The following is a 14,950-nucleotide window of genomic DNA, read 5'->3' on the forward strand; positions in this document are numbered from 1 at the left end:
AGCAAATTCCAGACATAGCATTTCATTCATAAATTGTTCAGACTATATCTCAAAAAGGACTCTTTCTTAATATAAGCATAGTGCCCAGAATACCAAAAAAAAAAAAACAACGACTGAGTAATTCCTTAATATGCACATTACCCTAATTGTCTCATGAGTAGTTGGTTGCTGGTTAGTCTCATGAGAAGTTGGTTGCTGGTTAGTCTTTTGATAGTTGTTCAGATACTAAGAAAGGTAGTGAGCTGTGGCATTTGACCATCGTCCCCACCTGCACTGTTGTAATAGAGCTTCAGTGAAATTGTGTTAAAGTCCTCATTGTGGTCAGCTCTCCAAAGCCAAAGGACGATTTTTTGTCCTTGTATTCCATGGCCTTTATGCATATCCACTTAATGTCTTTGGTATTGACCACCCTATTTAGCTTCTCTGGTTTTCCTTCAAGTGAATACATTTAGGATGGTGATCTTAAAACTTTATAGGATTATTTGGCCCAGGAGCTAGGTAAGGAAGGGTTGAAAAATGATTGGGAATTGGGGTAATAGAAATTTCTTTTTAGAAGCATGACCTTAAAAGAAGAGGATAAAGGCCTTCATATTCAAAGAGTGGTCCATGGGTCACCATAGTCCTTAGAACTGGGAGCTTCTTAGAAATTCACAATCTCAGGTGCTATGCTAGATCTACTGAATCAGAATCTGCACTTTAACAAAATCCCCAAAAGCACTGGCTTAGGATACATGGGGGAGTGAGGATACATGGAGTTAAGGGCTGTTTTTTAAACTTTCGCCCAGGGGATAGCTTTGTACATCTTTGTTTTGAAGGAGAGAAACCACTGGAGAAGAAAGGGTTGGAAATACAGGATAGAGAGGAGATATTTTATAAAATAAAATTATAAAACAGATTGAAGAGGTAGTGGCAAAAGATTGGATTGGTCTTTAATGGGGAAGGGTATTTTTTTCTATGAGAAGGAAAGGGAAATTAGGATGGGTATGAACACAAATTATTGGTCAGAGTAGAATGATTCAGGACATTTTATAAGTTTACTGTCAGTTCTTTTTATTTTCTCTGTAGTTTTCTTAAGAAGATCGTTAATACCCATAGGAAGATGGGTATAGGATATGATTTTTGCTAATATCCATGTGAGTTGAAAGGAAACCAACAAGGTATTTATCTTGTGTTTCAGCCTCCACTGTTTCCTCTTTTAGCCATCTTTTAAAGGCCATCTTTTGATAATACCCCCTTCTACACAGTCATAACTGAAAGTATGTCGAGTTAGTATCCTAGGCTGCTCAAGCAAATACTGTGCAATGGGTTGGCTTAAACAATGGGACTTTATTAGCTTACAGTGTTGAGGCTAAAAGAAAGTCCAAATCAAGGCATCATCAAGGTGATGCTTTCCTGAAGACTGAGGCATTCTGGGGATGGCTGCCAGCAATCCTTGGTCCTTAGTTTGTCACATGGCAAGGCACATGGTGGCATCTCCTGGTCTCTCTCTTCTCTTCTGGGTTCTATTCATCTCAGCTTCTGGCAGCTTCCTCTGTGGCTTTCTTTGTCTGAATTTTTCTCCACTTATAAAGGATTCCAGTAATAGGATTAAGACCCATCCTGAATGAGGTGGGCCACACCTTCTTCACTGGAGAAACTGTATCAAAACGTCTGCTTACAGTGAGTGGGTTCACACCCACAGGAATGGATTAAATTCAAGAATGTTTTTCTGGTGTACATACAGCTTAAAGCCACCAGAGATGTGATTCTTTGAAAGGTTACTGTTGCTCTTGGCACAGGGGTACACAACTTAACAGTAAAACAATGACTTAGATAATTATACTTAGTTACTTTCAGTGGCAAGTGACACTTTCATATACATCTTATAGTTCCCTGTGGCTTCTAATTTCTGTTACGGTAGTAGACTGATGCAGGTTTGATAGAGGATGTGGTTATCATTAGGGTCTTTTAGCTATAATGATGGCAAATGTTTATCTCCAGATCACATAATTGTTGATATCTGTGACTTAAATTTTTTGACCTGTCTTCCCCTTTTTCCCCTCAGTTAGGTACTCTAGTGAGGTTAGGAAAACCTGTTAGCCACTACAAGGAAAAGCACCTATCTCATTTAGTTTAATGTGAAACTCTGTTGCCAAACTTGTAGCCTTTTGATGATCTCATAAACTGGGATGAGACATTTATTAAAAATATTTTTCTGGAAAAGATTTTAAATTAAAATATGTAAAATCTGATATTCCCTAACAAATGCCATATATGCCACAAAATATAATTTTTTTCCTTCATTTTATTGAGATATATTCACATACCACGCAGTCATACAAAACAAATCGTACTTTCAGTTGTTTACAGTACCATTACATAGTTGTACATTCATCACCTAAATCAATCCCTGACACCTTCATTAGCACACACACAAAAATAACAAGAATAATAATTAGAGTGAAAAAGAGCAATTGAAGTAAAAAAGAACACTGGGTACCTTTGTCTGTTTGTTTCCTTCCCCTATTTTTCTACTCATCCATCCATAAACTAGACAAAGTGGAGTGTGGTCCTTATGGCTTTCCCAATCCCATTGTCACCCCTCATAAGCTACATTTTTATACAATTGTCTTCGAGATTCATGGGTTCTGGGTTGTAGTTTGATAGTTTCAGGTATCCACCACCAGCTACCCCAATTCTTTAGAACCTAAAAAGGGTTGTCTAAAGTGTGTGTAAGAGTGCCCACCAGAGTGACCTCTCGGCTCCTTTTGGAATCTCTCTGCCACTGAAGCTTATTTCATTTCCTTTCACATCCCCCTTTTGGTCAAGAAGATGTTCTCCGTCCCACGATGCCGGGTCTACATTCCTCCCCGGGAGTCATATTCCACGTTGCCAGGGAGATTCACTCCCCTGGGTGTCTGATCCCACGTAGTGGGGAGGGCAGTGATTTCACCTTTCAAGTTGGCTTAGCCAGAGAGAGAGGGCCACATCTGAGCAACAAAGAGGCATTCGGGAGGAGGCTCTTAGGCACAACCATAGGGAGGCCTAGCCTCTCCTTTGCAGCAACCATCTTCCCAAGGGTAAAACCTATGGTAGAGGGTTCAATCCATCAAACCACCAGTCCCCTATATCTGTGGTCATGTTAGCAACCATTGAGGTGGGGTAGGCGAATACCCCTGCATTCTCCACAGGCTCCTCAAGGGGGCACTACATCTTTTTATTTCCTTGTTTTTCTTTTTTTTTTTTAACTTTCCCTTCTTTTTTAAATCAACTGTATGAAAAAAAAAAAGTTAAAAAGAAAACAAACATACAATAAAAGAACATTTCAAAGAGACCATAACAAGGGAGTAAGAAAAAGACAACTAACCTAAGATAACTGCTTAACTGCCAACATGTTCCTACTTTACCCCAAGAAAGTTACATAATATAGCAACATTTCTGTGAACTTGTTCCTACTATATCCATCAGAAATTAACAGACCATAGTCATTCCTGGGCATCCCCAGAACGTTAAATAGCTTATCTGTTCTTTTTGGATTATTGTTCCCCGTTCCTTAATTGCTCTCTATTGCTAGTTCCCCTACATTCTACATTATAAACCATTTGTTTTACATTTTTCAAAGTTCACATTAGTGGTAGCATATAATATTTCTCTTTTTGTGCCTGGCTTATTTTGCTCAGCATTATGTCTTCAAGGTTCATCCATGTTGTCATATGTTTCACGAGATCGTTCCTTCTTACTGCCGCGTAGTATTCCATCGTGTGTATATACCACATTTTATTTATCCACTCATCTGTTGAAGGACATTTGGGTTGTTTCCATCTCTTGGCAATTGTGAATAATGCTGCTATGAACATTGGCGTGCAGATATCTGTTCGTGTCACTGCTTTCCGATCTTCTGGGTATATACCGAGAAGTGCAATCACTGGATTGAATGGTAACTCTATATCTAGTTTTCTAAGGAACTGCCAGACTGACTTCCAGAGTGGCTGAACCATTATACAGTCCCACCAACAATGAATAAGAGTTCCAATTTCTCCACATCCCCTCCAGCATTTGTAGTTTCCTGTTTGTTTAATGGCAGCCATTCTAACCGGTGTTAGATGGTATCTCATTGTGGTCTTAATTTGCATCTCTCTAATAGCTAGTGAAGCTGAACATTTTTTCATGTGTTTCTTGGCCATTTGTATTTCCTCTTCAGAGAACTGTCTTTTCATATCTTTTGCCCATTTTATAATTGGGCTGTCTGTACTATTGTCATTGAGTTGTAGGATTTCTTTATATATGCAAGATATCAGTCTTTTGTCAGATACATGGTTTCCAGAAATTTTTTCCCGTTGAGTTGGCTGCCTCTTTACCTTTTTGAGAAATTCCTTTGAGGTGCAGAAACTTCTAAGCTTGAGGAGTTCCCATTTATCTATTTTCTCTTTTGTTGCTTGTGCTTTGGGTGTAAAGTCTAGGAAGTGGCCGCCTAATACAAGGTCTTGAAGATGTTTTCCTACATTATCTTCTAGGAGTTTTATGGTACTTTCTTTTATATTGAGATCTTTGGTCCATTTTGAGTTAATTTTTGTGTAGGGGGTGAGGTAGGGGTCCTCTTTCATTTTTTGGATATGGATATCCAACTATCCCAGCCCCATTTGTTGAAAAGACCATTATGACTCAGTTCAGTGACTTTGGGGGCCTTATCAAAGATTAGTCGGCCATAGATCTGAGGGTCTATCTCTGAATTCTCAATTCGATTCCATTGATCTATATGTCTGTCTTTGTGCCAGTACCATGCTGTTTTGGCAACTGTGGCTTTATAATAAGCTTCAAAGTCAGGGAGTGTAAGTCCTCCCACTTCCTTTTTCTTTTTTAGAGTGTCTTTCGCAATTTGAGGCATCTTCCCTTTCCAAATAAATTTGATAACTAGCTTTTCCAAGTCTGCAAAGTAGGTTGTTGGAATTTTGACTGGGATTGCGTTGAATCTGTAGATGAGTTTGGGTAGAATTGACATCTTAATGACATTTAGCCTTCCTATCCATGAACATGGAATATTTTTCCATCTTTTAAGGTCCCCTTCTATTTCTTTTAGTAGAGTTATGTAGTTTTCTTTATACAGGTCTTTTACATCTTTGGTTAAGTTTATTCCTAGGTACTTGATTTTTTTTAGTTGCTATTGAAAATGGTATCTTTTTCTTGAGAGTCTCTTCAGTTTGTTCATTTCTAGCATATAGAAACATTACTGACTTATGTGCATTAATCTTGTATCCCACTACTTTGCTAAATTTGTTTATTAGCTCTAGTAGCTGTATCGTCGATTTCTCAGGGTTTTCTAGATATAAGATCATATCATCTGCAAACAATGACAGTTTTACTTCTTCTTTTCCAATTTGGATGCCTTTTATTTCTTTGTCTTGCCGGATTGCCCTGGCTAGCACTTCCAGCACAATGTTGAATAACAGTGGTGATAGCGGGCATCCTTGTCTTGTTCCTGATCTTAGAGGGAAGGCTTTCAGTCTCTCACCATTGAGTACTATGCTGGCTGTGGGTTTTTCATATATGCTCTTTATCATGTTGAGGAAGTTTCCTTCCATTCCTACCTTTTGAAGTGTTTTTATCAAAAATGGATGTTGGATTTTGTCAAATGCTTTTTCAGCATCTATTGAGATGATCAATTGATTTTTCCCTTTTGACTTGTTAATGTGTTGTAATACATTGATTGATTTTCTTATGTTGAACCATCCTTGCATGCCTGGAATGAACCCCACTTGGTGATGGTGTATGATTTTTATTTTAAGAGAGTAATATTTGTTGTATGTGTTAAAATACAGAATCACGACTACCATATAAAGTTCTTCCTCCATTATCAAAGTCATTGACTTACAAATGTTTTCTTTCCAGCTTTTTTGTTTTTTGAAATTTTTCAAGCATATAGAAAAGTTGACATAACAGTTTGTAAACACCAGTATCCTTTCCTCCTAAATGATAGAATGTAGTATAATGAACATGTTTTAGTTTCCTAGGCTGCTCAAAGCAATACCATGAAATGGGTTGGCTTAAATAATGGGATTTTTTTCACTTATGGTTGAGGCCAGGAAAATGTACAAATTGCAAGGCATCATCAAGGCAGTGCTTTCTTCCTGAAGACTGGCTGCCAGAGATTCTTGGCTTCTCTGACACATGGCAAGACGCACAGTGGCATCTGTTGGTCTCTCCCTTCTCTTCAGGATTTTGTTCATTTCAGCTTTTTGCTCCCATGGCTTTCTCTCTCTGTGTATTCATCCCATTTATAAAGGAGTCCGGTAAGAGAATCAAGACCCATCTTAGGTCACACCCTAAGTAAGTAACCTTATCAGAAGGCCTTTACAATGGGTCTACATGAATAGAAATGGATTAGATTTAGGAACATGTTTTTCTGGGGTACATAACTTCAAACCACCACTTAAACAATATACTTTCCACCTAGATTGAACAAATTAATAATTTTTGCATATTTTTGCTAAGCTATTTGAAAGGAAGATGGAGATACTGTGACAATTCACCCTTAAGTACCTCTCAGCATGCATGCCTCAGGACAAGCTCTTGTATAACCATAATATGTAGAAAATTAATGAAAATTCCATCATATTTTTCAATATCCATTCCATATCCAGTATTTCTCAATTTTCTTCAGGATGTCTTTCATAGGATTTTTTTTTTAAAACCCTGGATCCAGTAAAGGTTCACCCATTGCTTTTGGTTATTATGCCTTTTTAGTCTGTTTACTCTAGAATGATATCCTGTGTTTTTTCTATGATAATGAGTTTTTGAAGAGTTTAGGCCACTTGTCTTACAGAATGCCATATATCCTATATTTGTCTGATTATTTCCTCATTATGTTGTTTAACTTTTTCCTTTATTTTCAGTATTTCCTGTAAACTGGAAATTGGGTCTAAAGACAGGGCTAAATTCAGGTTATACATTTTTGGTAAGCATACATCAGGAAATGCTAACATCAGGAAAGCATATAGTGACATGTTGTCCCACAGTATGATTATTTGATTAGGGTAGCAATTGCTAGATCTCTTTTGTAAAGGCAGTTTTTTATTGTGGAGTATTGGGCACTATTCAAATATCTTGTTCCCTAGCAACCTTTCACATTTTATTTTCTAGTATCTGTTGAGCGTTGCCTGAATTAGAAATTAAATTGGTGTGTGTGTGTATAAAATGATGCCCCTCTAATTCTATAATTTTTAAAGTAGTCATTAAATTTTTTCTGTTATGAATATTTTTTTCTGTTCTCTCCATTATTTTCAGTATAATTGAGGACTTGTGGATTTTATTTATTCCGTGTGGGAAAATCACTTGGATTCCTTATTCTGTTTTGTCAAGTTGTTCCAACTTTGGCCAATGGGAGCCTTTTCAACCTGGCTACTATTTCCATCAAAATCTGTAACTTGGTGTATTCATTGCTACTGAGGTGTCTTGTAGACCCTTTCAGTGGACAAACCAAGGAAATATTTTATTTGTATGTTTATGTGTTTTTAAATTAGTTCATATTAATATTTCAAGTTCATATTTAACATTGAAGGGCTTTTAACTCATTTTGAATTATATCATTTCTCTACACTGTAAATCTTGATTCCTAATAGCATAAATATATTACTTAATGCTTTATCTTACATATATAAAGTAATTTCAAAGTTACATCACCAGTAAAAGAAAATGTTTTATTTTTAAATAATTTTAGATTTACAGAAGAGTTGCAAAAATAGTACAGAGAATTCCCATATGTGATTTGCCCAGCCATTGGCCCATTTAAAAATTATTTATCTTTTTATATTGAGTTGTAAGAGCTCATTACATGTTCTGGATTCAAATTTCTTATCAGATATATGATTCACAAACATTTACTCCCATTTAGTGGTTGTCTTTTCATTTTTTTAATGATGGTATTATTTGCAGCACAGAAGTTTTTAATTTTGAGAAAGTTTAATTAATCTATTTTTCTTTTGCTGCTTGTGCTTTTGGTGTCATACTAAGAAGGCTTTGCCTAATCCAAAGTCATGAAGATTTTTTCCTGTTTTTTTTTTTTTTTTCCAGAGGATTTTAGATTTTAACTGTTACATTTAAGTCTGATCCATTTTGAGTCTTTTTTGGTGTGTAGTGCTGGAAAGGAGTGTCCAACTCATTCTTCTGCATTTGTATTTCCATATATCCCATCACTATTTGTTGAAAAGTCTATTTGTTCTGCATTGAATTATCTTGATGCTTTTGTATTTTTTGGGCTCTTCATTCTGTTCCATTGAGCTATATGTTTTCTTATGCTATCACCGAACTGTCTTGATTATTGTAGCTTTGTGTTGTAAGTTTTGAAATTGGAAAGTGGGACTCCTTCAACTTTGTCCTTTTTCCAGATTGTTCTGGCAGTACTGGGTCCATTGCATTTCCCTATGATCTTTAGGATTAGTTTGTTAATTTCTGTAAAAAATGGCAGCAGGATCTTTGATAGGAACTCTGTTGCATCTGTAGATCTATGGTTATATTGTCATCTTAACACCAAGTATTTCAGTCTATGAACCTGAAATGTTTTCCCATTTATTTTAGTCTTCTTTCATTTCTCTCAATAGTTTTATGGTTTTCAGTCAAAGGACTTTTAAAGGTAAAGTTTTGGCAGGACTCATGAAGAAAATTTAAGTGGAAGATTCTGAATACCTAATGAAACTTTTAGGAGTTGTCCTGAGGGTGCTTCTGTTGCCCCTTTCTTCTTTCGTGCTTCTTGTAATAAGCAATAAAAAAAGAAAATTGTTAGTTCCTGTTTATACTTCTTAAAATTATATTTTAGCTATTGAAAAATAGTTAAGAGGATTATAATTTCCAAAGTATTAATTGTTGTTTTGGTGTATAATTAAGATTTAGGGAACAATAGAAGAGACCTTTTTTTTTTTTTTTGATTAAGAAGAAAACCCACAACCTGAAATGCTTTTACATGTTTCTCTGTCTATCTAATGTATCTACATTTCCCCCCTTCCTGCCATGCAGAGTTTTATATGAAGGGAAAGAGAGGCTTATGCCAGGATGTGAAGTGATCCAAGCCACGCCTTATGGTCGCTGTGCCAATGTCAACAATAGTTCAACTACTTCACAAAGAATCTTTATCACTTACCGAAGGGCTCCTCCAGTTCGACCCCAGAATTCCTTGGCTGTAACTGATGTCTGTGTTATTGTAACCAGTAAAGGAGAAACCCCTCCTCATACCTTCTGCAAAGTTGACAAAAACTTAAATTGCGGAATGGTAAGAATAAAAGTGTTTTATTTTCACAGTTTCTTATGAAAATCAAAAGATATCATGGGGTAATTTTTGTGTTCCTGTTTACTGTTGGGCATATAATTTACTCTCAATTTATATTTTCATGATTCAGTTTTTATTATTTTAGCTCTGTACTTTTTATGATTAAAAAGAATTTTATAAATCCTCAGCTATATGATGAATTGGAATAATTTCATTCAGAAAATGGATACTTTAAGTCAAAAGATTTTTTTTTTGGGGGGGTGGTATTTCTTAATATTGCCTATGTTACCAACTAGCCTTTGGGTTTCAGTGGTGTCTTCAAGGACAACTGCAGGGAAAGTGTGGGGCGGCTCCCCCTACATTTATTTATTTTAAATAGTAGAGTTCTGCATACTTATTCTTTCAAAGGGGTATAATGAAAAAGAAAATTGTACATATACATTTGATTTATAGATTTATAAAACTGAAGTTTACTGTTGGATCAGATTTATTTTGAAACATAACTTCAGGTCAGACTAATACTGTTTTAAATTTAGTATGATATACACCCTTAATTGTTAGTGAAGACAGTTTTGCCTCTAAAGGTGATGACTTAGTAGCACCCCATCTGCCCCAGTCTTCCCTGGTTTGGGCTCCAGTGGCCACTTTATGATACCTCTCTGAAGTAGAGACATTCGTAGGGTGAACACAAAAATCTAAACTTTTTGAAGCTGCCTTCATATCAGTTTAATTTTTATAGCTGAATTTTTTGATTCTCTTTTCTCTTAGTTTAGTGTTCTCAATTGCAATGCCTTGCTTTATTTTGTACTATGTAGGCTATTTGATAAACATGCATTTTAAATAAACTCCTCTGAATAAATAATCAAAATCTTTAGAAGATAGTCAACATACTAAATTTCTTTTTCCTTTTTTTTTTTAAAAATCTAAATTATATTTTACAGTGGGGTTCCAGTGTGTTTCTGTGTTATAAGAAGTCTGTGCCTGCTTCTAATTCAATAGCATATAAAGCTGGTAAGTAAATTAAAAATGAATTTGTCTCTATCACTGTAGTTATTGGTGCACATTGATATTTGGCTAGAAGAAACGAGTGCTCCTTTATATAGTTTATGGAATTGATCTGTTTATAAAATTGAATTAGCTATAATTTTAGCATGAAAAGGCATAAGTTTTCTTAAATACATTACACAATACAAGATACATTATTATGCACATTATATGTTATCCCTATACATTAATGTATCCCCCAACACACTTAACGTGTTGTTAATTAAATTTGAAATTTCATCCAAAGCAATATGTGGAATAAACATTCAAGCTTTTAATCTACACTAATAGATTTAATAAGTCAATGGAAAACTGCTTACTCTATGACCTTTTTGTATTTTGGCAATCCGAAGGGTGTCATACCACATCTTTACTTCTTGTATTTCCTTCTCTTATCTCTCTGTGTCTTATTTGAAATCATGTTACTTGCTATGAAAGGTGGATTTGCTTCCTTTCTCCCTTGTTGCAAAGAATCAGCTATGTGGAGGAGAGAAGGGCCTGAGAATCTTAACTGCCTTGAAGTGTTTGAGAAATCTGTCGCCACATTCTTACTGCACAATAAAGTGTCAAGCGCTGTAAAGATTTAAGTGTGACCTTTTCATCCCACTGGTATGGTGGGATAGAAACTGAAAACATAGGTATGCTCCAGTTGTAAATAGAAGAGATACTGGAATACTACTTTGTGAAAAGAAGCAGTGTCAATTACTTTTTGATAATGCGCAGTTTTTTTGGAATAAATTTTACTTTAGGTAGTCAAGGCAAATTCATATTTGAAAAATCTTGATTGTCCTCATGAAGACATTCATACCTATGAATCAGATCATTTAGTTTATAATATAAAAATAAAGGCAGCAACTAACAATGATAAATTTCAGTATCATTTTTAAAATGATACTGTTAATATTATTGTAATGTGTTGATTGTATATGATTTCCTAACTTTTTTTTTCATGTGTGGGGGAAGGTGTTACTTTAAAAAAAACTTACAGAAACAAGCTTTGTGAAAGTACTTAGGTATTTGATATGAGACACTTACTTTAAAATACAGAGTTTTGGAGACTGAATGTGGACTCTGAATTCTGCTACTGCTTTTCACGTTTTTGACTTAGAGGTAGTTTTTATATTGGAGCATCAGAGGCTAATTAACTGATGCCATGTTGCTACTTTATTCTGAAGGGGCTTTATTTTTCTCAAAATGCCTCCTGCTCCTACTTTCTGGGTTTCAAATACTCTGTACTCAATCACAAGACTTTCTGTCTCATTTACTTTCCGTGTTGCATGCCATTTACACTGCTTCCCTCTCCAGATGAGTTTAGGGGCTTTGATCATTTCCATTGCCTTGTTGCTCTTTCATAACACTTGTCCCTTCTCTGAGTTTTATACAGAAGACCTTGTTGAAATAGTTGGTGAATTTTTCTGTATGCTTCTTACCATTTTACACAAGGTGTTGGCCATATGTGGAAGAAAATGCATTAAGTTTGGTTATTCTGTTGAATAGGGTCTTGACTAGCATATTTAATAAATTTCATTATTACAGTTAATTAAAAGTCCCATGGACAAAAACAAAGGGTTAATTTCTTACAAATTTTTGATATGGTAAGAGAAAAATTGAGCTTGAAATTCCACATATAAATATTTCTATGACATTTGGTATTAAAATATCCTATTAATCTGTATGATATATAATCCATGGAAAAGTAATTTTAAAAATTTATCTTCTCCTTTCTGCAAAAGGTTTAATTTTTAGATATCCAGAAGATGACTATGAGTCATTTCCACTCTCAGAATCTGTACCTCTCTTCTGCCTTCCTATGGGAGCTACTATTGAATGCTGGGATCCCCAGACCAAATACCCACTTCCAGTTTTTTCAACTTTTGTCCTGACAGGCTCCTCTGCTGAAAAGGTATATTTTTGCCTCTGTGATTAAACCTATTTTTTTCCATGATTTTATTCCATAGTAATGATTAATCAATGTAAGTTTTATTTGAAAGACTATTATGTGAACATAATGCATTTTTGTTTAAATTTACACTATAATGCCCAAGGTGGGACATAAATGTAAAAATTGCTATCAGGATGCTGATACTCCTAGAGTTTCTACAGATGTGTACATAAAGTTTCTCTGGAGAGACAGCCCTAAAACCCAGGCCGCAAGATGAAGTTACAGTAAAAGTTAGAAGACATAGGTACCATGCAAAGAAATCAGCAGACTCAGTAAAAAGCAGGAGGAGAACCTTAAGACATTGAAATGATAGAATAGTAGTATGACAGATATTATGAGGTGAAATATAATGCCAGTGATTCAAGACCTAAGAGAGGACTCAAAGCATCAAGGAATGAACAGGAAATTTTGAAAAATGAATAGATTGTAAAAGCAATCAAATGTCTAGAAATGAAAATTATGGACTTTAAAGTTAAAAATTCAATGAATGGTTTAAACAGAATATAAGACATAGCTGAAAAGAGAATTAGTGAAGTGCAAGATAATTACCTCAAATGTGGCATGGGAAAATATAAAACATATTTAAAAAGTTAAAAACTATGGATTATAGAAACAGATGGTCCAGTCAATAGTTACTTAGTGAGTCCCAGAAGGAGTGACTAGAAATGGGAAAGACAACATTCTAAGAGCCAGTGGTTGTTTGAGAGTTTTCCATAGTTGGTGAAATATTTGAGTCTTCAGATTAAAGATGTACTCTGAAGCTTCAGAAGAAAAAAATAAAAATATAAAACCATCTCTTTTCATATCAAAGTGAACCTGTGGGAAACCAAAGACAAAAAACAACCAGAGAGGAAAGACCAATTTACTTTCAAGAGAACAACTATTAGATTGACAGCTAATTTCTCGAAGACAAGGGCCAGAAAACAACTAATATATTAAAAATGGAGGAAGACAGCAAAGATATTTTTAAACAGGGCACAGAAAGCAGCAACCATAAAAGAAAAGATGGATAATGGGACTTCATTAGGGTTAGGAACATCTGTTTACCAAAAGATGCCATTAAGAGGGTGAACAAAGCAGGCCACAGGCTGGGAGAAAATAATTGCAAAATACATATTCAACAAAGGTCTTGATTCCAGAATATATAAAGAACTTTTATATATCAGTAAGAAAAAGGAACAAACCTGTGACAGAGCAATTCCACTTGTGGGCATATACCCAAGAGTAATGTGTATATAATTTCCATAAGACATGTATGTGAATGTTCATAGCTTTATTCATTATAGCCAAAAATTGGAAACATGTATAATAAAATAGTAAGTCATTACCATAATTATCTAGAAAAAGATAGTAATAATCTATAACATGATAGATTAAAATGAAAATATATTAGGAAATAAAAAATAAAGTTACAGAAAATGTCCATAAAGCAAAACCATTAGTTTAAAAATATCTATTCAGAAACACCTCATCAACAACATCTCCTGTATTTAACGAAAATTGTGTACCTGAAACAGGAAGAAATGAAACAAAAAAAGATAGAAAAAAAAAATCCTGTCTTGTAAATGAAAGTACTTGTAAATGAAAGTGTAATCACTGAAATAAATTATATAGTAGAATAAACCTTAAACTAATCATCGTTGAAGAAAAATTGGGGTATTAGGAAAAAACTGCAGAATTTACCCAGGGTGCAACATTGAAAGACAAAGAGAAAAAATATTTAGGAACTCTTAAGAGATGTGGAGGTTCTAGAAGAGAACAGAGTGAAGAAGCAGTATTTGAAGAGAATTGCTGAAGAATTTTATGGATTAGAGAAAGACTTGAGTCCTCAGATTGAAACGCTGGGTGTATTAATCAGATTGAGTAAAGGTAAATTTATACCTAGATACCATATAGAAATTGCCAATATTGACAATGTGGAGAAAATTAGTTAAAAGCTATCAGAGAACAAATACAGATAACTTGTCCAGGAAAAATGTTTAAAAAAAAACAAAACAAGACTTTGCTAACAACAATAAATACTAGGAGAAAAATGAAATAATATTTAAAAGTGATGAAGGCAGAAGGAATATCTAGCAGTACCTTTTTGATCCAGGGTGGGGAAAGATGTTTTTGCACATTGATTTGTGTTAAAGATTAGAGATTTGCAAAAATATAACACACTGCCACTTTTCACCAATTTTTGTTTTTGTTTTGATGTATTTTTCATAAAAACTTGTTTATGTTAACATGTAATGAGTTTTTCTAATTACTTTCAGAATGAATCAATATACACATTTACAATTTTTTTCAGTTTTGATTTCTAATTTGGTAAATATTTATGGGTGAATTCCACCTAAACTAAAACTCTTTGGCATCCTAACTTTTTAGGAATGTAAAGGGTGTCCTTGGATTAAAAAGTTGGAGAACTGCTGCATTGGGTGATCATGTTTTAGTTACTACCAAACCTTGTCCAGGTTGTGGGGAAATGTGAAATTTTATATATTGCTATTGAGAGTATAAATTAGTGAAACTCCTTGGAGAACAATCTGGCAATATTCTTAATCTGGAAGATGTGCATCTACTATATAAACAAGCAGAAGTTCAATTCATAGGGATGTATGTTAAAGAAATTTTTCACATGTGCCCAAGGACACATTTACGAGGATATTCATTATGGCACTATTTGGAATAATAGAAAATTGTAAACAATTTAAGTGTCCATCAATAGAAGTACAGGCAGCTAAACT

At 34.6% G+C, this 14,950-nt stretch overlaps 1 protein-coding gene across 2 annotated transcripts in view; it reads left to right on the top strand.

The window, feature by feature from the left end:
- Nucleotides 1-14,950, top strand: part of DENND4C (DENN domain containing 4C) — a 174,902-nt gene that overhangs the window by 43,169 nt on the left and 116,783 nt on the right. For both annotated transcript variants that reach the window (XM_037851100.1, XM_037851099.1), the window contains exons 3-5: nt 8,986-9,238; nt 10,177-10,246; nt 12,013-12,182. In XM_037851100.1, coding sequence (XP_037707028.1) covers nt 8,986-9,238; nt 10,177-10,246; nt 12,013-12,182 — 493 coding nt within the window. The remainder of the gene's footprint in view (nt 1-8,985; nt 9,239-10,176; nt 10,247-12,012; nt 12,183-14,950) is intronic.

This window comes from Choloepus didactylus, chromosome 10, assembly GCF_015220235.1.
Source record: "Choloepus didactylus isolate mChoDid1 chromosome 10, mChoDid1.pri, whole genome shotgun sequence".
Classification (NCBI taxonomy): Eukaryota; Metazoa; Chordata; class Mammalia; order Pilosa; family Megalonychidae; genus Choloepus; species Choloepus didactylus.